The sequence below is a fragment of the Peromyscus leucopus genome, chromosome 5 (genome assembly GCF_004664715.2).
Source record: "Peromyscus leucopus breed LL Stock chromosome 5, UCI_PerLeu_2.1, whole genome shotgun sequence".
Lineage (NCBI taxonomy): Eukaryota > Metazoa > Chordata > Mammalia > Rodentia > Cricetidae > Peromyscus > Peromyscus leucopus.
In genome coordinates, this window is record NC_051067.1 from 35,993,597 (window position 1) to 36,019,319 (window position 25,723).

The following is a 25,723-nucleotide window of genomic DNA, read 5'->3' on the forward strand; positions in this document are numbered from 1 at the left end:
TCCGTGGCTGATATGTAGAACTGAATGGTATTATTAAATAAAATAAAAGGAAAAAAATAGCATTCAATGAACTCCTGAGACAATTAACATGGCACATGCCTATGGAACAAAGTAGTAGTTGGAATAGAAAAGACAATGGATGAAAGGTATTGGGCATTTTTGATGAAAATACATTAAAGTTATGACTGAAATTCTCAAAAAAATTATGGAAGCTCCGCCTATTGTTTCATACTTGCTATGAGGATATAAAACTGCTTCAGGGAATATGACTAAGAGTCTGAGCACTTGGATTGGACCAGACTCAGGAAAATTATGTTGTCCTTTATGAACAAAAGGAAGGCTTGGAAATACTTCTATATTCTTTCTGATGGTAGACAAAGTATCACTTTGAATTAAAATTTTACAAACAGTATAATAACTGGAATTGAAATTTACACACCTGGACCAGCTAATTTTCTTTTCTTATCTAAAATTTGGTACATTTTGACAGTGCAATTAAGTGGTATGAATAATTTTTAATCATGGTTATTTTATTTGTATTTACTTATATATGCAAATATATATAATTTTTGAGTTTGTTAAAGCCTTGGATGAAAAATTCTTAAGAAATGGGAAGTAAAGGTAAGTGAAAGAACTGAGTATTTAATATAGGACATATACAGACAGGTAAAACAACAGGATGTTTTATGGGGGAGATGAAACACTATATTATGCAAGAATGTTCTCTTAGGACAGGAATCAGAATTCTCAAATGAGCTTCAGAAATTCCTGAAACTGAAGAGATTAATTAGGCCTCCTCATTCTCAAAAGTATATATGCAGTAACAATTGCTAAGAATTACTCTAAGTAGAGTCAAACTGCAGAGAAGAGATAGAGACTTGGGAGCAGCCTGGAAGAAGCAAGAAAGAGCTAAAGAGCCTACAATTAGCAGAGACCATCTCAACAGCATAGCAGAAATACAAACCAGTTGAGCTTTCCAAAAGGATCAGACTGATTGAGTCACCTGGAAAGCATAGACTACATCCTGTTGAGTTGTGTGCTGTCTATGTGGTGTGCTCCTCGTTTCCAGCTTTTATTAGGTGTCACACACGTTGGGGTGTAATGTGGTGATGCATCTGTGTTTGGGGCATTTCTACTCTTGTGCCTTGTACCCGTATTCTTGAAAGTAACCACAATAAACTCCATTGGTTCACCAAGGTAATCTGTAATTTGATCTGTCAAGGAATCTCTATCTGCGAAGAATAGACAGGTACGTGTGTGGTGTTTCCTCAGGACTCCTCAATCTCACAATATATTGCCGCCTGAACAGGAATCTTTCAACCAAAAATGAGTTGGGGAACAGTGAATGTGGGGTTCTGTCTAAGATTAGTCATGTATACAACTGAGTGAGCAATAGCTCAATGAAGATTGTCCATGCTGTACCACGCAGTTGTCTTTCCTGTATGGTCTGTGTTAGTGAATTTTTTTGATGTTGCAGAATTTCCATGTTTTTTGCTATTGGTAGTGAGTCAAGTAACAGGATGTAGAGATTTTTAAATGTTTCAATATTACACAAAGGACTACAGGCAACTAAGTAATGCTAAGGGTCAGAAAAATGTTCAACACTGGAAACATGAACTCAAGTAACACTATACAGACTGAGTAAGTCATATTTAGGAATATATATATGCAACTGTAATAAAAATTAATGAAGGAACAAGGCCACAAATTTGAAAGAAAGAAAAAAAGAAAAAAGGGAATACACAGGGCTTGGAGAGAGGAAAAAGAAGGTAGAAATGTTGTAATATATTATAATCTCAATATATTTGTGTATAATATGTGGGTGTGTTTGTAAAATGTGTTTTGTGTTTAATGTTAGTATAAAAATTATAGTATCTGTGATGAGACTTTGAAGAAGTGGCCATTGCCTAGGTTGTTTTCATAAAGTTCCATCTTCTTTGCAGAATGGATCTATTTTTTATTGGGAAACTCTTGCTCTGGTTCTAGTGTGTTAAGTCATCTTCACTCATTCTAAGTAATATAAGTACTCTAATGACTTCTGTACACTAAACTTACTTGTGAAAAATATTGGATATGAATATAATATAATTACTAAATTCTGCATCAAATTCCCATAGTACAGACAAATTCTCATTTTGAATTCAACATTTTCAAAGAATCAATGTTTATTTTTGAATAACACACCCTTTAAACCTAGGAATGTACCAAGGATGTAGAGATTCAATGGAGCTTTGAAGGTCTGGATCATCAAGGACCTTCTCAGTGGCAAAGGACAGGATATGAGCTCAGCAGTTGTTGTCATGAACATCTCGGCACTTCAAGACCTTGAGATAATTGTCAACCTTGTGTGTATCCCTGCGCACACAGCGGCCCAGGGTATACAGAGCAATTTTACGAGTGTCTTCATCAGATGACTGCAAATCTGGTGATCCATACCAGAAAGTATAGTCATTTTCAACAGCTCCAGGCTGAACCTAAACACATAAAAGAAAGGGATTATTTACACTGTTAATATTACTTGGAAGTAATATCTTATTTTAAATGAGTGCCTATATATATGGAGTACACATTCATGGAATACATGCACCAGCATTTGTAAATAAGAAAGGGTGTTGTTTATACGTTCACAGTTGACTTCTGAATTTCTCTATTTATTTTTTGAGGCATCTTCTCTTATTTTAGCATATACTCACCAGGGATGTTCATGTTTCTTCCTGCCTAATGTTTGGATACTACAGAATATTCACTACATCTCTTTACTTTTATGTGAATTCTGGGATCAAATTTCTGGCTGCCAAAGAAGGCATTTATAGTCTGATTCTATCCTGACCTTATTCTATAAAACTAATAAAGATTAAGTTATACTAGAAGGAAATGTATTAGTTTTGTCATATATTGTTTTGAAGGCATTAGGCCTTTTAAAGTAAATATCATTTGGGAATGCATATTTTCTGATGTGTCATTGGTCCCAGAAGAGGTGTATCCATATAGAATTAGACTGAGTAATCAAGAAACTGAAAGGTATTTTTTCATTGTATACCTGTAATTGGCCAATATAAAGGCTGATGTTTTCTCAGCTTATTCTCTGAGGCACCATTCATACATGTGTGTTTGAGGAGAACATTCCTTTAATCTTCTGTCTTTAAACTCTTTCTATTCTTTATATAATGCATTATTCCGAAGTCAAGAACATATCAAACATTTCCAAAAATTGTGTTGAGGTTGAGTTCCAAGACTGTTATCAGATGTTCTGAGTTAGTCAGGAATATCCATACCACCTATAAAAGCTACTTTCTGAGTTAATGTAAGAAGCAGTTACTTTCTATCGAGAGCACTGATGTGTGTGGTTCTCAGCAAAGAACCTGAAGAAGATAAGATTTGCAATTGCCCACTCCTTATTGTCAAGGCAGTGAATTAATTGGATAGAAATCATATATAATTTCATATTTATTCATATATATATATATATATATATATATAAATCTGAGAAATGAATTATTGAAAAATTCATTTCCTAATTAACAAATAACCTCTTCCATACAGGAGATAAGCAAAAGAGTATGAAGAGTGAGTAGGCTTACCCTACTGAGTATGGTCTTCAGTCCCTCCAGGAGGCCTAGAATTCTTTCTTCCAAATCTTTTGTGTTTGACAGCATAACCTCAGATGCATCTGGAAGAGCAGCCACAGCAGCCACCATGTGCTTCAGAGGCTCTTCCCAGGCTTGTAAAACACTGATGGTCACTTTCAGAAGATCTTCTGACTAAACAATCATGAACAAGAACATCTCATTAAAATAACTGAAACACAACAGGGTTAATACATGTGGTGGCTGAACAAAGGTCATGAACTCCTGTATTGATTTATTATTAATAGAAGTATAGAAAACATTCTTAGCATGTGATCTGCAATATAGGAATAACAATATTCTATCACAGAATTACAGTTTTTCTCGAATAGAATTGATTTTCCTTCACAATGATTTCTCGTGCATGTCAAAAAAGTCATGTTTTGTTTTCGCTGTACGTTCTACCATCTGTAGTCCTGGTGAGCCTCAGTTCCTTATGGTCCTAATAATACCATGTACTAGAGAACTTTTGTAAGGATTAAAAGAATCAGTGACAAAGGGCTGCTTCTGGGGGTTTGTGTAAGTAGATCTGAGGAAATGCCGACCTCTTCCTATACCTTTTCACACTTCAATTGCCATTATTAACTCACATTTTATTATGAGAAGACTTTGTATGTAGGTTACTCATCCTAGTAATAAACATGAAGGGGAAATAGATTATATGTGTGAGATACATAAGGAATTTTGTGTACATCATATTCAGAATTTTTATGACAAAGGCTGAGATGGAAGATGTTAAGACAGTAATAAGTCATAGGTGCTGAGATATTCAGTGTTCATCATAGCATTGGTTATCATTGAGAATAAGATAGCATGTGCAGAGGAACCTCCTTTTGAGCCTATTTTTACTTGAAACATAAGGGAAGGCTGAGTAATTGTGGAAGAAGTCTTCATAAATTATAAAAAAAAAAAACGGAAGAAGGACCAAGAGAATATTTAAAAATAAAAAAATTAACTCATGCAACTCCTTGTTCTCCCTCACTTTTCTTGATCTGGAGGAGGTGGGAATGGGGGTGGGCTGGGGGGAAGGGGAGGGGGGCAGGAAGGGAGAGAACAAGGGAATCTGTGGCTATTATGTAGAACTGAATAGTATTGTAAAATAAAAAAAAAATAGCAAATATGTGAAAAAAATTAAAAATAAAAAAAAAAAACAAATGAATCATTGGTACTTAAGTAACATTCCTCCAGAGGAGAGTTTAGTATTATACCATAAACACTACTATATCTGTAACCCTTCAACACACATGTAAATGTAGAGTCAGCTGGGGATGTTCAACTAATATTAAAGCTTCCAAGATAATATTAAAGATAACCCCACAGACAATGTGCTGTTAAAACATGGTGCTCTGGATGATCAATTTAACTTATTATCACGTGAAGAGGCTTTTATCTTAGAGAGAAATTATCAACCATATGGTGTTATGTCTGCTTGCTTTGTCTTCTTCTTCCCTTCTCTTGACTCTGAGATTACCACATGTGCTATGGCCCCAGTACCACACACAGCAGAGCTACCCTGTGTATTACATCAGTTGTTTTTGTCAGAATCAGGAAGAAAACCTACTTTTGTTTGGTGGACTTGCTCACTGTTTTCGGGAGTAGGGATAGCAGCAGTGTGGCAGGTGCCCAACATCAGGCTCTGTTTCCAAATGTTCCTGCCAAACTTCATATTCTGGAAGAAAAAGAAAGGTCTAATTTCTTAGCAGTAAACACTGAAAAAATGTATTCATAACCACATCAGTAACAAATTTTATAGATGTATTACTTTTAGCAAATGATAAATATAGAGAAATTGAAACAGGAATGAAGTGAAAATGGTCTGCCTACATTTTCTGTCCATGGGAGAAGCAAACTAATTTTTTTACCCTCCAATATTCTTCCTCTATTTACTATTCTCTTGTCATTTTGCCCTTCCTAAATGGTATTGTTTAGAAAGAAAGCACTAACACACATACTGTAAAAACACCTAAAGTTTAAGCATCACTTTTTCTATTTATGGTGGTAAAGGTCATATAAAAGCATATGCATGTTCATTGTTATGGTCCCATTGATACTCAGTAGCCTATTTCCTTTACGCAGATTTTGTAAAATATGTATTTACTTAATTACACAGTCACATGATAAAGGTAGGATGTAATCCTATTCATGATGTCAAAATAAGTCATAAATTCTAGACATATTCTAAGAAAATATTCACCAGTGAGTAAATAAAGAATTAAAACACTATTTTATATATTACCTATACATATATAATATAAATAGAATACATATATAAACATAATAAGTAATATAAATATAAATAGAATCTTCAATTGCCCGACATATATACTTAAGGAACTTATTATCTAAGTGTATATTTTTAATACAGACAATTAGTAATTTGTAAAAGTTTAATGGATTTATAGGAATATTATACAGTTGAAAAACTATGGATATAGGTTTTTTTATGAAAGAAAGACTAATGAGTGAAAATTGCAAGGGAAAGGCATATTCACCACAACTCTGTAATGTATGCTCCATATTCTAATTTTGCACTGAATTCTTTCTTTTCTACAATTGACTCCCTGTAGTGGGTAGCTGCAACTCCCCCCAACAAAATCGAGTATATTTATTAGGAATTGAGACGATATTTCCTTTGAAAATAAGTCTGTACTTTTCAATGAGACACTCACCCCTGAAAATTTGAAAACAATAATTTTAAGCATGTTAGAATTATGAGTTGCAATTTCTTTCTGCTTAATAAGATTTTCTGTAGTTTAGTTTTAATCTACTCCCACAATTCATTAAAAGACATTTCTCCTCCACTAGATATCTACAGAATGCTAAGTGAAAAGCCACATAGACAGGACCCCTTCACAAAGGACAAAAGTTCACAGTGCCCTGATCCATGTATTTTGGACTTTATATATTGTTTTATAATTTTATAGTTTAATTTAATTTTCCATATCAGCCAAGGATTCCCTTGTTCTCCCCCCTTCTGCACCCCCCCCCCGCGTTCCTCCCAGCCCACCCCCCCATTCCCATCTCCTCCAGAGCAGACTCCCCTGAGGATTGAGTTCAACCTGGTAGATTCAGTCCAGGCACGACAATTAGGGTATTTGGTCATCCTATAGAATCAAAGTGCTAGAGAGGTCCACAGAAAACCACAAAGGTACCTCCACAGTACACTACTGGTATTTGCTGAGGTACAGCCCGAACTGGACTTTATATCTTAACAAGTTGTTTTAAAAAATCTCTGTTAAAAGTTGTACAGTTACTTTATCTTTTATAGATATAAGTTTTATAAAGCATCCCATTGTTCTTGGCCATGGTTCAGAGTCACCATTAAAATTATTGTGTTTGAAATTTGATTCATAATACGTTATTGTTGCATTAGTTGGTTTTTCTGATTGTCCATTCAGAGACTATCCAGTACTTACAAAGTCAGCGAAGACTTTTGAGGCAAGATTGTGGGTGTAGTGTGACAATCCAACCACACGTTGGTATAGGGTTCCAGTGGACAAACGGGGACTTGGTGAGGAGATCACATGCTCCCAAAGGAGCAGATTTGATATTGCCAGCAAAAGCAGTGTCCCAGCTACAAAGAGAAATGAAACTGAGATGACCCATTCAAATAAGTGTATATTAGTGACGCTATATAGCATGTACTGTTTGTTCTGAGGTTCCTGTGCTACAATAATTGGTTGTGAAAACATGGAACTGGAATAAATTGTCCAATGTGAAAACATACGTGAATAGTGATGTTTCTCAAAACCACAGCTTGTGAGGTAGGAGAGTTACCTTGGCTTTGGCTTGCCCTTGTAGAGTTTCTAAAATTTGCAAACATTTTGTGATAAAATTGGTTCTGAGACAGAGTCTTTAATCCATTCTCTTCAGATTTTAATGTTTGGTAATTTGTATTTGTTTTCCATCACATTAAGGTTAAATAGTTTACTAATTCATTTTCAAGCAAATATCACTTGAAAAATTAAGATGACTTTTTAAAATAAACTTGTTTTTCCATTCATCATTTACTTCCATGCAACAAATCAGTAAAGTCACAAATCTACTCTCCTTATTTAAATAAGGTTCCAAAAATCTAACTCTTCTTCAGGTGGATTTATTTGAGGAGAAAAGCATCCAAATCCTGGCAACCCATTATTTACTTCCTCCTTCTGTGACTGATACAATTATGCCATTGAGTCCTATCTTATCAAAAAAAAGTGCAACTTCTCAATTTCAGGTCATTTGGTCATTTTGTTGTACTATTTCTTTGTTTTAGAAACTGGCCTGTGCAATGGAAGATGGTTAGAAGCAGGTGCTCATTAGAAACCTGTAACGCTGTTCCCTGAAATCCTTATGTCAAAATAAAAAATAAAAATAAACAGAGTTAAAGTAATATATAATGTCCATGGACGTTATTTGGCATGTGTCTTCACAAAGAAGGTAGAATTCCCCTAGAGAGCCACTGATCTCCAGGTTAATTAAGCAACTGGTTTCAAGAAAGTGATTCTTGGCACACAGTTGACTTGACTTCAGGTGATAATATGCATCAGTTCCCTAAATATTACAGCACCAATAGCTCCAAATAATGTATTCTGTCCAAACCCATCTTCATGAAATAATACACTAATAACGTAGAGGAGAATGGATGAAGTGCTACTTACAGAAAGACAGTTGAGTCAATGACAGCTGCATCTCTGAGAAGATCTACTGCGAGATGGACTCCAACACAAGAAAGTTGTTGCATGTGAGTCTGCTTTCTCTCAGCTCATTACCTCCTATATATTCTAACAGAATACACTAACCCATTACCATTTAAGTCTAGGAGCAGAAGGAAGCAATGCCTTTTGGTCTAGGTAAAGGTTGCAAGATTCTATCCATTCAGGAAGTATTGAAATAATCCTCACACTTGCCACAGTTCTGTCTCTGTATGTATTATTTTTGCTTTTTTCAACAAGGTCCAGGGTTCAAATATTTTGGGAATCAAAAATGTCATCTAAGTTCCTTAATGACTCAGAATCATGTCATGGAGAAAAACGTATGTATTTCCTCATGATTTTTCTCTAGACCAGAGTTCTACATTTTTTTATGCCATGTCATCTGTAAAGTTCCATGAGTTTTTCAGGTCTTGACAAAGGCTCCCCATCAGTTATCTTTTGAGTTTTGGTCCAGTATGTCCTAACAACCATCAATTATTCTCAACATTTTATCAAAATATGAATTTATTGATGTATCCTGCAAACCCCTAAAAAAGCTTTCTTCTCACAGGGTAAATACTTTCTCAATATTAAGTTGGCAGAAAATCAAATGTTTAAAAGGTACTTTTAATACATTAAGTTAACTTGAAAGAATCTGATGTGATGCTTTTCAAATATGATCGGTACCTCCTAATCATCCTTTAATTTCTGTTTTGCTTTCTTTTCCTCATAGTTTTGCAAATTATAAGCCATGAAGAGGATAGCATTATATCATGAAAAGTTTGCACACAATGATCAGCTTCAAGAGAATATATAATGCTCTGGATGTGGAGAATCTCTGTGAGTACTAGGAAAAAAAAATGTATCAAAGTATCAGAGTAAAAAGAGGCCTCGTTTCCTAACAAGGATTGAGAGCTATAGATTATTAATTTAACTTGGGTGAGATACTGTACTCTATAGTTATCTACACTTTGGACTCAGTCTGCCTGAGACCCTTACCTTATACTGTCTGTCACCAGGCACAGTGCTGACTAAATAAAATCAGTTGAAGTGTCACACATAGATCATTAAGGTAGTTAATATATTAATGGCCCTTTCTGTTCTGCTATGCTTACTGCCCCACTAACTACCTTATGGGTTCTGAGAGATGTATTGTTTTGTAGGAATAGGCTGTTTATTGTCCGAAATTTCAGCTCAAACTGCCCAAGGATGAATCAGCAATTTCCACTGTACCTTCTTCCCATTTCTTCCAGTTATACAAGTCCCATTTACAGTTCACCCTTAAGGATATCTCTCAACATATGATGTTAACCATATGTCTGCATATCTCATTCACCTTTAGTGTACTTACGTCAAAGGGTAAAGTGCACAGAGATGCAGAATTAACCTTGAACCTTTTATAGCCTGCTTAGTCTCAACACAAATCTTTTACCATTTGTCTTCCAGTGACTCCCTTAATGAACTCTCTCCTTTTTTCCATGGCATCTTCTTTGCTTTTATATTCAGTAATCCAAAAACTTCTGCTACAGTAGCCATCATCCTCTGTGTGTTCTAGTGTTGGCAAATATATTCTGAGCACAGACATGCTTCACCTTTTGCCTAACAGTCAAGATTTTTACTGAAAATGTTTAATGTGTCTATCAGCTAGGAAGCAGTTAGGCTGTATAGCTGACATCCAAAAAGAGATATATTTCTATTATCTTCCTATTAAGGAATGGACTATACAAATCCAGGGTGGGTCAATTTGTTACTTCCCACAAAAATTTGTCAACAGTAGAAAACAGAAACAACCTTAATCTCACAGTGTTTAGCCAAGGAAAATGTTAGTTAATCTCATTCATAGTTCCATTTGTTATGATCTATAATGTGTGCTGTATATTTTATAATTTGTAAGATGTCTCCAAGTACAGGTAGAAGTAGAAAATTACACACTTCTCTATAAATTAAGTCAACTGGCCTCTGCGGGTTGGAATATAGGACATTTCAGGTTCTGGTATGCCTTCCAAGGTGCTATGGTGTAAGGCAGAGCCTGGAGGTCAAAATAAGTGAGAACTCCTTTGATTTTGATATAATCTCTGTTATTTTAAATGTCTTTTAATATGTATGTGTTTTATCTTTGTCTTCCCATGCATGATGTGAAAACCATGTGAGCTCATCTGAGATGAGATTTCTATTAAGGAAGAAAGGAAGTGAACCCTTTGTTGTAACAGTTTCCTCTGAGATTAAACCTCACACATTGGAGGGAAGCTTCTTATGATGTCAGATGTTAAAATGAGAGCAGGTAAAATGACATGGGTTCCATGGGGAGGGAAACATTCCATACAGCAGGAAAACTCGTTATAATTAGGAAGTAACAATACAAGGGCTTCAGTACATGAACCTGGCCAAATTAATTAGGAACCTCTTTTTGGAAAACACATATACACTGTAAGAACTTTTGAGAAATACTCTCCAACATGATGAGTTACCTAAATTATTGTCAGAACCACTACACTGCCTGGAAGAAACGAACCATGGGATATACCTGGAATAGGCACACATGAGCTTAAGTGCTTGGAAAAAGAAAAACAGAGGTTAGGTTAAGTCTCTGGAAGAAGCAAAGGCCAAGGAGGATGCCTAGAAGGATGACTCTCTGTCCAGTTGAGCTCCCTGTAAGTTTCACAGTGGGCTCCACAAGGTGACCAGGTTTCTTGAGCTGTGAGCCATGGTCAGGTGGGATTTAAGTGATGTTTATACATGAATGCATCAGAGTTTGTGTTCAATATGTATACTAGAGCATATCAGAAATTAATCTAGATAAATTGTTTGGTATGTTGTCCTCCCAGTTTGTCTATGAGCTTTCTATCCAACTCTTAGAACATTTTCTCAAGTGAATCAGAATCTTGAATCACTATTAAACTTATGGACATGTCATAACATTCCTTAATTGTTTATAAAATTGCAAGAGACACTGTGACAAGCTGTCAGTTTGAATTTGACATTTATTTATTTATTTTTATTTTATAATTAATTTAATTTTACATATCAGCCATGGATTCTCCTGTCCTCCCTCCTCCCATCCCCCAGCCCTCCCCACCCAATCCACCCCCCATTCTCACCTCCTCCAAGGCAAGTTCTCTCCTTGGGAGTCAGCCCAGCCTGGTAGATTCAGCTGAGGCAGATCCAGTTACCTCCTCTCTACACCAAGGCTGAGCAAAGTGTCTCAGCATAGGCCCTAGGTTCCAGAAAGCCAGCTCATGCATCAAAGACAGGTCCTGGTCCCATTTGCTGGGGGCCTCCTAAATAGTTCAAGCTCACCAACTGTCTCACTTATCCAGAAGGCCTGGTCCAGTTCCATGGGGGCTCCTGAGCTATTGGTTCATAGTTCAAGTGTTTCCGCTAGTTTGGCTCTTTGTCCCTGTGCTTTTTTCAATCATGGTCTCAATATCTCTTGCTCATATAATCCCTCCTCTCTCTCAATGATTGGACTCCTGGAGCTTCACCTGGGGCTTGGCTGTGGATGTCTGCATCTGCTTATATCAGTCACTGGATGACAGTTCTATCATTACAGTTAGAGTGTTTGGCCATCTGATCACCAGAGTAAGTCAGCTCAGACTTTCTCTCAACTGATGCCACAACTCCAGGGAAGCTCCCTAGTAAAGAAGACCCTAAGAAAGACACAGGAATTGCCCAACGACAGAGCAAACTGGATGTGAGGGGTGTTAGTGGAGAGCAAGGGTCAGGGGAAAGAGAACTTAGGGGAGTGGGATGTCCCAGCTGTGTCAGGAACAGAGTGGGAGAACAAGGAAGGAGATACTCTGATAGGTGAGGACCCCATGGGAATAAGAAGAAGCAGAGTGCTGGAGAGGTCCCCAGAAATCCACAAAGTTACCTCCAGGATAGACTACTGGCAATGGTCAAGAATTTGACATTTATAAAGAGTCATTTTTTTTTCATAAGAAGATGTACATTATAGCCATGCATGAACACAAAAGGTAAAAATTAGGAGCCTTGAAAGCCTGATTCCTTTAGGATCATCTCAGTAGCAAATGTAATGGCTGTGTGATTAGCAGGTTTGTCATGGACAATTTTGCACTTCAGGTCATTGAGATAAATGGTAACTTTATATGTATACCTGAGTAGACACTTGAATAGGTTGTAAAGGTCAATAGGGTGAACATCTTTGTTGGATAATTGCAAATATGCCAATCACCAAAAGTAGAGCAATAATTTTCTTCACTTTCCTGTTGAACCTAAACATCAAAAGACAGGTATTAGTCACATTATTAATACTTACTAGTCCTTATTATTATTTTTTTTATTTTTTGAGATAGTGTTTTTCTGGGTAGCTTTGTGTCTTTCCTGGATCTCACTCTGTAAACCAGGCTGGCCTTGAACTCACAAAGGTCTGCTTGGCTCTGCCTCCTGAGTGCTGGGATTAAACATGCACTTCCACCACCTGGCAAGAATTTTTACCCAAAACTTGAGAAAGCTTAAAAAAGGATTCTAAAAGGGAGCCAGGAGCAGCTTTCTATTTGTGTTTCTCAGGAAAGCTGTGATACAGAGAGAAGGCAGAAATGAGAAAAGGTACTAAGCTACATGGATAAACATAAATAAGAATTATGGGTTAATTTAAGCATAAGAACTATTCAGTAATAAGCCTAAGCAAATGGCCAAACAGTTATAATTAACATTAAGCCTCTGTGTGTTTATTTTATAAAAGGCTATTGGTCTGTGAGTGAGAGATTTGTCCTGACTGTGGTCCAGGTAAGATACAGAAAAACTTCCAACTACACATCTCTACCATTTTAGTTCTAATATATTTCAGTTCCTCTCCTACTGTAGCCATCTTCTTTTTGTGAAGTTCTGATTTGAAGAGGATATATTCTGAACACAGACCATATGCTCCACCCTTTGGCTACCAGACATTCACCTTTAGTTTTTTTACTTAAACATTTCAATGTCTTTTGAAGATATATAGCAGTTAGACTCTAAACCTGAGATCCAAAAAAGATAAGAAGCTCCTATTATCTATCTCTAAGTGGAAGAATTCTAAACATCAAAGATGCATAAAGGATTCTACATTTAATCCACGATGTGTTTGCAGTAGACTACAAAGACAATATGAAGCCAATGTCCCCTAACACTCAGGAAGGGGCCAGTTAGTCTAACTCACAGTCACACTTAGATATGATGTAGACTATGTCTTATTGACTTTTATAATTTGTAGTATGGCCCCACAAATAAAGGAAATGAATTGCACATTCTTCTCTTTCATATTTAAGTCAGATGTAAAAGAAAAGAAACCCATTTTCTTTAACAATTTATTTTTCCTAGGTTGAGTGAAAATCACAGAAACTCATGTTTTGGGTTAATGGGTCAACCTGCCCATGAATAGTTTTAGTCTACACCAGAGTTGAGGAAAACTTGTAATTGGCTGGCACGTTTGGTTGGAATGCAGGGATATTTTTCCTGGTCCTCTGAGGACAGGCAACTCTTTCATTTGCATATAAATGCACATTGATAAGTTGGTAAAATAAAATGGGGGAGGCTTTTGATTTTGACATGATTATTATTTACTTAGTATTAGCAGTACTATCAGTATTAGCATTAGTATTGGTATTAGTATTGTGTATGTGTGTGGGTCTTACACATATACCCATGCCTATGAAAACCAGAGGTGAATATTAAATGTCTTCTACTACCACTGTCCACATTCTTTAAGGAGGGTTTCTTATTGAGCCCAGAGGTTGCTGCTTTGATTATGTTGGCTGTCCAGCCCAGTCATCATGATCAGACTCACCTCACCCTAAGTAATGGGGTTAAAAACCTATATTGCCATACTTGCCTTTTCCCCCCGGGCTCAAAACTTGAACTCAGATCCTTCTGTACTTGACTCACTGTTCCATCTCTAGAGACTTCAACAGAGCTATAATTCACCCCAACTTTCCTTCTTATAGTAAAATTTTGATAAATGTTTGAGTATGTCTAATGAAAGATTTGCAAGCATGGAATTACAAAATCCATTGAGTATTATGTGTTATAATATTAGTTATGTGCGAAAAAGAGAACGCTGGGATAAACAAAAGTTTGTGGTTTTAATGGTCCTCCTTAGCAATAGTATTGCTAATGTGTCCTTCAGTTGCAGTTAACAAGTTAGGAAAGAACACAGATGGCATGGAGAGCAAAAGGGATAAAGGAAAAGGAAGGATTAAGCCAGGTCAGGGATAGAAAGGCAGAGTAGCAGAAAACATGAGCAGGGGAAAAGAAACACTAAAGGCCTTTGAAGAGCCATATGGGAAACTACCACTGTAAATGCTTCCTGAAATACACACCTACAAACATTGGTAAAGAGGATTATCCAGGTGTGGTGGGGCAAGTCTTTAATCCTAGCACTCAGGAGGAGTCAGAATCAAACAGCTGTGACTGGGAGGGGTAGGGTTTGCCCAGTGGTCCACTGTACTTGTTCTACAGATGTTAAGAAGGCCTTTCTGTTTCTTTCTTTGTTTGTTTGTTTGTATTTGCTTTTCCAATCTCGAGTATTTTTGTAATCTGACCTCCTGCAGAGAAGTCAGAATGTACTTTTTTCTTAGTTGAGAAATTCAATAGAGAAGGTCAGACGTACTTTTAATAGAAATGACTTTCAGGAAAGAAACAGAAGGGGAACCAAGAATATTTATTAGATAAAATTTACTTTAAGTTCTAAATATTTGGAATGGGGTAGATGGCTCAGTTATTAGGGAATTTGTGTTGCAGATATGAAGTCCCAATTTTGGAGGTTATCTAACAGCCAGCATAACAATCTGGGCAAGGAAGTTGTGACCTGTAACCACAGGGCTAGCAAAGCATAGAGAATCAGATTGTTTCATAATGGGTCTCAAGACTAAAGTAAATTACCACAGAGAAAGACACCTGGCAACAATGACCTCCACATGCATGTGCACACCAGTGTATGCTCATGTACAAGGACATGTGAATACAATACAAGATTGTAAATGCACACAAATTCTCTCTCTCTCTCTCTCTCTCTCTCTCTCTCTCTCTCTCTCTCTCTCTCTCTCTCTCACACACACACACACACACACACACACACACACACACACACAGACATACACACAAAGAATTAAATGTAAGTTTGCTGTGGGATGGTCTGTATGCCAAATTGCCCTGATTGGTCAATAAATAAAACACTGATTGGTCAGTGGCCAGGCAGAAAGTATAGGTGGGACTAACAGAGAGGAGAATGGAGAAAACAGGAAGGCAGAGGGAGACAAGGCCAGCCCCTGCCATGACAGGCAGCATGTGAAGATGCCAGTAAGCCATGAGACAAATATAGATTTATACAAATGGATTAATTTAAGATATAAGAACAGTTAGCAAGAAGCCTGCCATGGCCATACAGTTTGTAAGCAATATAAGTCTCTGTGTTTACTTGGTTGGGTCTGAGCGGCTGTGGGACTGGCAGGTGAAGAGATTTGTCCTGACTTTGGGCCAGGTAGGAAAACTCTAGCTACATAAGTTTTCTTATCTTCTCCTTCATAACCTGTCATTTATTCATCCCTTCTTTTCTGTTCTTTGTAGACAGAAGTTTTCCTGTGTCCTGAAGTCATTCATACCTAAATAAACACACAGAGACTTATATTAATTACAAGCTGTTTGGTCTATGGCCCAGGCTCATACCAATGAGCTCTTTCATCTTAAATGAACCCATTTCCACTAATCTATGTATTGCCATGTGTCTTGTGGCTTCACCTGAGTTTCTTTACATCTTGCTTCTTAGGAGGTGGCTCGCAGCTTCTCCCTACCCTGCCTTCCTTCTTCCTGTATCTTTCTTTGATTTTCCACCTGGCTGTCTCTTGTCTTGCAACAGATCAAAGCAGCTTCTTTATTAAGCAATGATAGCAACATATATTCACAGCACACAGAAAGACCATCCCACAGCAGTCCTTCCTTATATTCTATTTCTCTTTATTGTATGACTTTTGTTTCATATTATTGAGGATGGCTATTTGGTCATCCTTCATTGTCTATTGGCTATAAATACCTGAAAAACACATTATGAATGATATGAAAAAGCCTACAAATCCACTGTCTCAGAAGAAGCAGAAAGAAGCAGTAATATTAGTGCACATCTAGGATTGCTCAGTAGTAGTCAACAAACTGAGCTACCTTAAATCAACCATTTCCCTTCAGATTTAGCAAATAGAATATTAGTTGATTTGTTCGGGGATAGTACTCTCCTAGGTCCAGGTAAAGAATGTCTGTCACTTTCAGATTTTGACCAACATAAAAATTTACTATAGGATTAAAAAGAAGTGTTACACATTTCTCTGCTGAGTATCTTTTTTTTGTGACTTTGTGATCCATTCTAAAGCTATAATATCGAAGAAAAAGAGAACTGTTAGAGACTCCAGGAAAAGGTCAATACTGTTGCCACTCTACTACTGAATGGCGCCACTGCATGAGATGCTTGTTTCAGTTGATGGAAAGCATCCTGTAACAACTTTGGGGGCGGCTTTGTGGGTTCAAGGCAAGGACATCAGCAGAACAGAAGCTGACAGTGATGTCACAAATGACAGGAGATGGTAGAAGAAAGGAGAATCTAGCCAGGGCATAACTCTTAAACAAATAACCCTTTATATATGGACACGGGGTGTGTTGGTGCTACACTAGAATACATACAATGCAAGTATCTGGTTCTCAGAGGAAATTTAACTTGGCTACTAGTGATTTCATAACCTGCGCTATACCAGTGTCTTAGCTACATTTTTATTGCTGTGGAAAAGTATCATGGCCAAGGCAATGTATAGAAAAATAGGTTATTTGGCACTTACAGTTTCAAAGGGTTAAATTCCATGACAATCATGGCAAGGAGCATGGCAGCAGGCATGCAGGCAAGGTGCTAGAGCAGTGGCTGAGAGTTTACATCCACAAGTATGAGGCAGATAACTAGGAATGACCTAGGATTTTGAAACCTCAAAGGCCACTTCTAGTGGCATGTCATTTCTAACAATGCCAAACCTCTTAATCCTTACCCCAAAAGTCTTACCAACTAGAGAATACACATTTAAATAAATGTGCCTACGGGGTACATCTTTATTCAAACTCCCACAGTTATAACTTGTCATTTGTCCTTATCTACTGAATTTGAACAAAAAATCACAGACACCAATAAGTAGAAGAGGAAAATGGCAGAAACACTTTAAGAACAGATGAGAGCAGTTTTATATCTAAATTAAAAATTTTTAAGACTGAGAATGGATAGAGCAAACTCAAATTTGAATGTGGAAGGAGGTATTGACAGACTTATGGTTCTATAAAATCTTCAAATATATGGAATCAGTCTAGGATGTCAATATGAAGGCTGTGGTTGAACATAGTTATAAAAGAAATATGGAGGTAAATCATACTTATAGCCTAATGGTTTCTTACTGTTTAAAGATGCTATATTTAAGGTATAGAACACCAGAATAGAACTTGAATACAACTGCCTGGCATTAGGCATGAAAATGTGAAGACAAACAGAGGTTTGTATTCATAACCTATCCCCAGACTTCCATCATCTCTGTAGAATTGATCTACTGATTACTAGGAAAATCTTGCTTTCCTTTTAATAAGTCCAGTCATCTTCAATCAAGTACGACATTTCTAAAGAAGCTGGAGTTTATTTTGTAAAAAAGAATTCCATCAGGCCTAGTAATGTACTAAAAATTAAAGATTAAATGGAGGTTTGAAACTCTGGATCAGTAAGGAAGATATGGATGTGTGCTTAGCAGTTTTGTTATGGACATCTGGGCACTTCAACCTTGAGATAATTGTCAGCCTTATGTATATTCCTGATTATGCTCATAATGCAGTGGCACCGTGTAAAAGAGTAAAATAGCAAGGATATCCATTAGATGACTACAAGTCTGACCATCCAGGTCAGAGTATAGAGTCATTTTCTACAGCTCCAGGCTGAACCTAAATGTGAAAAGGACAGGGATTATTACATTATTAGTATTATTTTGTCCTTCTTCCCTTCTTGAGTATGTGTATAAGAGAATGCATATGCATGGTTTTGCTCATGTATGGGAAGACATGTGCCTGCATTGCAAAATCAGAAGTCTCTGTTGTTTAAGTCTAAACAGGTAATTTCTTACTCTATTTTATAATTTTGTGACATCTCTTATTTTGCCAAAGACTCCTGGGGGATCTTCATGTTCCTCCCTTCTTAATGTTTGGTGACCCAGGAGTAGTCACCACATCATTGTTTTTTTGTAGGTTCTGGGATCAAATTTGGATACTCTGTGTTGGCATAGAAGGCATTTATGTACAGAGGTATTTTCTTAGGCTCATTCTGTAAAACATAAATTTTAGAAAGAAAATTTGTGAGTGTAGAGCTTGATTGGAAATCATGGATTTTTTGTGTATCTTAACCAAGATATCATGAAGACACTAGAACTCAAATATTAGCATGAGAAGGGGAATACATACTTTTTATTGTACCTTGGACACAACAATTTGTATTCATAAGGAGATGACTGAAGAATCAAGAGTCTGGAATACATACTGAATTGTAGTCATGGATTTGACTCAAGGACAACAAAGGGGTTAGTGTATTCTCAGCCTAGTCCCTGTCATGTCATTCATACTTAAGGGTTATGGGAGAAAAAATTTAATTCTTCTATCTTGAAACTCAATGCTTACCATATTATGTGTTTCTCTCAAATCTTAGACATAACGAACATTTCCATAATTGTGTTAAGGTATAGGAGTTCTGGGCAGTACTGAGTTAGGTGTGAATATACATTTTGTCTAAAAAGAATACTTTCTGAGTTACTATGAGGACCTGATACTTCCTATTAAAATTATAGGTGTGTGGTATTCTTGTTAAAGATCCTTGAAAAGGATAGGATTTACAAGCAGCAGTTCCTTAATGGCAAAGCTATGAATGAATTGTATATTTAAACTGAAACCTTGGAAATGATCAAGAAAATTTGTTTCACATCATAGAAATTACTTTTTTGGGCAGGAGATAAGCAAATGAATGTGAAGAGTGAGTGAGCTTACCCTGCTGAGCATGGTCTTCAGTCCCTCCCAAAGTCCTAGAATTTGTTCCTCAACTCTTTTGTTCTTGCCAGTGTAGTACCAGATGTTTCTGGAAGAGAAGAGAGTGCAGGCATCATGTCCTTCAGAGGCTCTTCCCATGTGTGTAAAACACTGATGACCATGTTTAGGTATTCCAACAAAACAATCATTAAAGAAAGTCTCATTAAAATGAATAAAACACAGCAGGGTAGATACCTGTGGTGGCTACACAAAGGTCATGAACTCCAGTATCCCTTTGTTATTAATAAGCATACAGAAATCTATTTGATACATGATGTGCACTGTAGAAATGTTAATTTTCTCTCAAAGAACTGCAATTTTCTCCAAGAAAAATAAATAGACCTTAACAATTATTTTGTGATGAATGTCAAACGGATCTTGTTTTGTTTTCTGTATCTGCTAACATCTGAACTCCAGGTGAGATTGTTCTATTTGATTGCTTCTATTGTCCATGAGAAACCAAGTACTGCTTAGAAACAGTGAGTGCCCACAGAACTTTTTTGAGACAAAAACAGATGTCAAAGAAGTCAATGATCATTGGCCCAAATCATTTTCACACTAATGAGCCACCTGCTCACTCATATGTACTTGTGTTTTATATGCAACTATTGAATACTAAAATAGAGGTACAATGAAGAAAGGGATACATTCTAAATCATAGTGTCTTCAGTATAGACGACTTCTTGTCCTTAGCAACCAACTTTTGGCAGGTACTGGAGAAGGACTATATGACTCAGTGTTGTTTTAATGCCAGTATCAGTGACAAAAACAGTGGAATTTTGATCTGATCAGTCTATAACCAATAAGCGGAAAAATATATGAGTGTCATCTCAGATTTGTATTACTTCCTGCCATGTCTGTTTCTTGCTAAAGAAATTGAAGTACTGAGGGAATCCCATGCACATTTTACAGGAAACATGGATAGATTGTGGAGGAAAAAAATGCAGGCTAAGTGCAGATAGAAAAATCTGAATCTTTTCTGCCAAGGGATTAGGAAAGAAGGTTTGAGGTGACTAAATCTCAGATTCATATTCTACTTAGGATTCACATGATACAATCTCTATATAAGCTCTATAAAGTACTGGAGCCTCAGTTCTTTATGGTCCTATTAAAACCATGTATTAGGGAACTTTTATGAGGATGAAATGAATCGGTGCCAATGGACTGCTTTTGAGGAGTCCAGATAAGTAGATCTGAGCCAATGCTGACCTCTTCCTCTACTTCTTCTTCCTTCATTGGCCATTATTGTACTCACACTTTAATTATGAGAACAGTATGTGTATTTGTTTCTGGTTCTAGTAATATACACGAATGGGAAATAGATGATGTATGTGAGATATACACATAAGAAGTTTTGAGGAAATCATATTCAGGTTGTAGCAAAGGCAGGGAGATAAGAGATCATGAGGATTTTACATTATAGATGCTGAGGGTTTCAATCCTCATCATAGCACAAGTTACCATCAGGAGTAATATGAAGTGTAGAGAGGAGCCCTCCTTTCTCCTGTGTTTCACTTGAGGTAGAAGACAAGGGGAGTAGTCAAGGAAGACTGCACATGCAGTGACAAAATGCAGCCAGAGGAGCGATGTTTAGCATATAACATAAACACTACCCTATCTTCAGTTCTTCACATGCATATTAAAGTATATTCAACCAGGAATGTCCAATTCAGATTAAAGCATTCCAGATAATATTAAGAAGAATGTCAATGAAATTATCCTGGTAAGAGATGGTGTTCTGCATTGGCAATTGATAAATCTGCTATCGTGTGATGAAGCTGCTGTCTTAGAGTGTAAATCAGCAGCTGTATGAAGTGATTGACTCTCTTGTTTCTTCTTCCCTTCTCATGTATCTGAGATTACCATACCTGATATGGTCCCAGCACAACTAGCTTGTGCATTACTTCCATTGTTTTGTGAAAAGAAGGGAAAAAACCTACTTTGGTCTGATGGACTTGTTCATGGTTTCCTGGAGGGATGGAGGCAGAGTGACAGAAGAGTATTATCAAGTTTTGACTCAAAGTTCTCCTACCACACTTTGAGGGCTAAAAGGATTGGAAAAGATTTGATTTCTTAGGGTGGAATTGAATGGATAGAGATATGACCCCATTAGTAATACATTTTGCAGATGTAATTTTTAAGCAGAGGATAACTTTACAAAATTCAAACAGAGAAATGAAACAAACACTGCCTACTTTTCCTTTCCATTGGAGAAGCAATCTAAGTTTCCATACTCCAACACTCTTCCCTTTTTTCCTGTTCTCTTGATTTTCCCTTCCTAAACAGAATAAAACACTAAAAAACACATACTCTAAAAATACTGAGAGAACCAAAAATCATCACTTTTTTCTATATTTAAGGTGAGTGCTATACAATAATACATGAATTTCATAGTTATAAATATTCAGTCTCACTAGCATACAGTAATTTATTTTCTTTGACTAGTCAAAATAAAATATTTACTCTGTGGTGCAATGGTTTTCAAACTTCCTAGTGTGGTGATTCTTTAATACAGTTCCTCATGTTGTGGTGACCCCCAACTATAAAATTATTTTCATTGCTAATTAATAAATGTAAATTTGTTATTGTTATGACTTGTAATGTAAATATATGATATGCAGGATATCTGATATGCAACCCCTGGGAAAGAGTTGTTTAATCCACACAGGGGTCGTGACCTATAGGTTGAGAATCACTGCCCTAGAAATTCCTGAAACAATAAAGATTCTTGCCATCATGGTTGGTTGTCTTCCAGAACTGTATGATAAGACCCTATTGCTTAAGATGCTCTATATACTCTTTGCAGTACTTGGGGAAATAAGTCTAAGAGTGAGCTGGAAGTGTTCCCTCTTTGCTCTAGCTCTTGTATTGCTGGAAGGTGCTTCTAAGTCTGCTGGGGAGAACTATCACTGAGTGTCCTACTTAATTGCTGATTGTTCATGCTTCATGATGGAAATACTAAACAAGAATGTGGTACAAGCAGTTAAGAATTAAATCAGATTAAAAAATAGTTATATTTTTATTGAAAATAGATTTTTCATTATGTATTCTGATCACTGTTTCCCCTCCCCCAAGCCTTTCATATCCTCCTCATCTCCCCACTCACAAAAATGCACCGCATTTTTGTATTTGTAACATTAGAAAACAAAGAACTAAAAAAGAAAAGCCCAAACAAAAACAAAGCATTATGAGATTAAAATTCCTCCCCCTCCCCAAATACCACTGAGTTCATTTTGTGTTTTCTATCTACTGCTGGGCATGTGACCTATCTTGAATGTGGTTTGTAAGCCCAGTGAGACTCCATTGGAGAAAACTAATTTTCCTTTGCAAACAGTTATAAATGAAAAATAATTTCTGGGTTAGGAATGGGGGCTTGTGTCCACTTCCCCTCTTAGTTGTGAGAGCCCATGGGCTTAGAACTGTGCATGCTGCCACAGTCTCTGTGAGTTAATGTGTGCATCTGTCCTATTGTCTTGAAGACCTTCTTTCCTTGTGGTTTTGATTAACACTGGTTCTTACAGGCTTTCTACTTCCTTTTTTGCAAAGTTCCCAGATCCCCAAATGGAGGGTTTTGTTGAGAAATGGCTCAGTGGGAAGGTCCACTTGTTCTTGCAGAATGACTAGCTTCTTTTTCCAGGTAACAAATGGTGCCTTAGACCCATCCATAACTACAGTCACAGGGGATCCAATACCATCTTCTGACCTCCACAGGCGTTAAGTACACTTGTGGCAAAAGCTCATACATATAAAATCAAATAAAATAAAACTCAAAATCGTATTTCTTAATAGACTTATGCCAGCTCCACAGGTAGAAATTCACTGCTGTTTTGGGGAGCTTAGACAAAACCTGTAAGCAGGATATTCATTTACAGACCCAAGTAAATATCCAGTTGCTCTTCATTGGTAAATGAGTAAGATGTGGAATCTAAGATGCTTATCAACATTTGTATTTATGAGACTAGGCTATTACTGCAGCCAAGTAACCAACTCAAGAAGTAGTCAATATACCTTTGAATGATTTATTGTAGTATTGTTTGTGGTCCCTTAGTTTTTGTTTGAGAGGTTGAGAGTGATCCAATACTACAGCTCTATTGCTGTGGTGCACTGGTGCATGATATTCCTGCATCTGTTTGAAGGAAGCATTTTGTGAACTAATGTTTTCTGTGGTAGTGGGCTTTCAGGGTGAGGGGATCAGAGCAGATGCTTAAAATACATATCCAGTGGGGGAATTGGGGAGAAGAGAACAACCAGGGCATATCTCATGATTGAGAACTGTCTCTTTATGCATGGACCCTGGGTGTGCTGGAACAACTCTGGTGTGCCTACAGCAGAAGGCCCTGGTTCTCAGAGGAATTTAACTTGAGCTTTAGTCACTTTATTTATCACTTGTAATCTCAAGTGGCAGAAAGACATTTAAGGAATTGCTCAACATCCTTAGTTAACAGGGAAATGCAAATCAAAACGACTCTAAGATACCCTCTTACACCTGTCAGATTGGCTATGATCAAAAACACTGATGACAGTTTATGTCGGAGAGGAAGCAGAGCAAGGGGAACGCTCCTCCACTGTTGGTGGGAGTGCAAGCTTGTATAGCCACTTTGGAAATCAGTATGACGGTTTCTCAGAAAATTGGAAATCAATCTACCTCAAGACCTAGGTGTACCATTCTTGGGCATATACCCAAGGAATGCTCAATTGTACCACAAAGACACATGCTAAAATATGTTCATTGCAGCATTATTTGTAATAGCCAGAATCTGGAAACAACCTAGATGCCCCTCAACTGAAGAATAGATAAAGAAAATGTGGCACAGATACACAATGGAGTACTACTTAATAGTGAAATACAATGATATCATGAAATTTGCCAGCAAATGGATGGAACTAGAAAATATCATCCTGAGTGAGGTAACCCAGACTCAGAGGGACAAGCATGGTATGGCCTCACTCATAAGTGGATGCTAGATGTAAAGCCAAGGATAACCAGATTGTAACCCATACCTCTAGGGAGACTAGCTAGCAATGAGGACCCTAGGAGGGATACACAAATTGCCCAGCAAAAGAGAAATATATGAGATCTACATGAGCAAACGGGGTGGAGGCTAATAGCACCTTTTGTCACATATCCTTAACTACTGAGTCCTGAGAACTTCACAATCATTGACAAGTAGAAGAGAGAAAACTTTAGAAGACAAGATGAAATTTGCCTTCCCTGATTTGTGACATTAATAGTTGGAGCACAAGAGTAGGAAGTTAAAAAGCTTGAATATGAGATGAGGTGTTCTTAGATGCATACTAATACAGAACCATAAAATATACAGAATCTTGCCATGGGATAATGCTTTTGTACACTGGTTTAATAAAATGCTGATTGGCCAGTAGCCAGGGAGGAAGTATTGGTGGGATGAGCAGATAAGGAGAATTCCAGGAAGAGGAAGACTGAGTCAAGAGACACCAGTCTGTCATGTAGGGAGCAGCATGTAATGACACACAGGCAAAGCACAGAACATGTGACAACATATAGATTAACAGAAATGGGCTCAGTTTAAATGCAAGATCTAGTCACTAGTAAGCCTGAGGTAATGGCTGAGCAATTTTAATTAAAATAAGCCTGTATGTGTTTACTTGGGGTATGCTAGTGGGAAAGATTTGTCCCGACTGCGGACCAGGCAGGATACAGAAAAAATTGTAGCTACAGAATCTGTCTAAGATTGCATTATGGAGGAGCATGATTAAAAAGTTAATAGAGAAATGCATAGCTGCTTCATGCATTTATCCTAACAGTCTATAGAATGTTTAAAAAGGCATCAATGCTACAATTAGAGCTGCAGGCAACTAAGGAATGCTGAATGTCAGATAAATAGTCTTCCCTAAGGAAAGGCACACTAACTGACTGTCTAATATCAAATGTTCAATATTGAAAATATATGTGTCAGCAACAAGTGACTATATATATATGTGTATATATATATATATATATATATATATATATATATATATATATATTTATATGAGCATGTGATTAAAAATTAATTAAAATAAGTGGCCATGAAGATAATACTACAATGATTGGAAGAAGGACAACAAAGTGAAATTTTGTAATTGTGTGTGTGTGTGTGTGTGTGTGTATGTGTAATGTATTTAATGATAGTCCAATTGTATAACAATTATATTGTCTGTGATGAGACTTTGAGAAAGTGGTCATTCCCTCTAGGTTTTTTTCATAAACTTCCAGCTTCTTGGCAGAATGGATCTACTGATTACTGGGAAAATCTTGCTATAGTTGTAATATGTTAAGCTATCTTCACTCATTCTAACTAGTACAAGTATTCTCTTGACTTTTGTAAACTA

The 25,723-nt window shown here is 36.9% G+C and overlaps 1 protein-coding gene across 1 annotated transcript; it reads right to left on the reverse strand.

Moving 5' to 3' along the window:
- Window positions 1–2,147: 2,147 nt before the first annotated feature.
- On the reverse strand, window positions 2,148–8,378 carry LOC114701796 (prolactin-3B1-like). Its single transcript, XM_028881982.2, has 5 exons — window positions 8,270–8,378; window positions 7,043–7,200; window positions 5,188–5,295; window positions 3,582–3,761; window positions 2,148–2,474 (listed from the first exon to the last, which is right to left on the reverse strand). Exons 1-5 carry the CDS (start codon window positions 8,298–8,300, stop codon window positions 2,286–2,288), a joined length of 666 nt encoding a protein of 221 aa, XP_028737815.1. The 5' UTR covers window positions 8,301–8,378; the 3' UTR covers window positions 2,148–2,285.
- Between the last annotated feature and the right edge of the window lie 17,345 nt (window positions 8,379–25,723).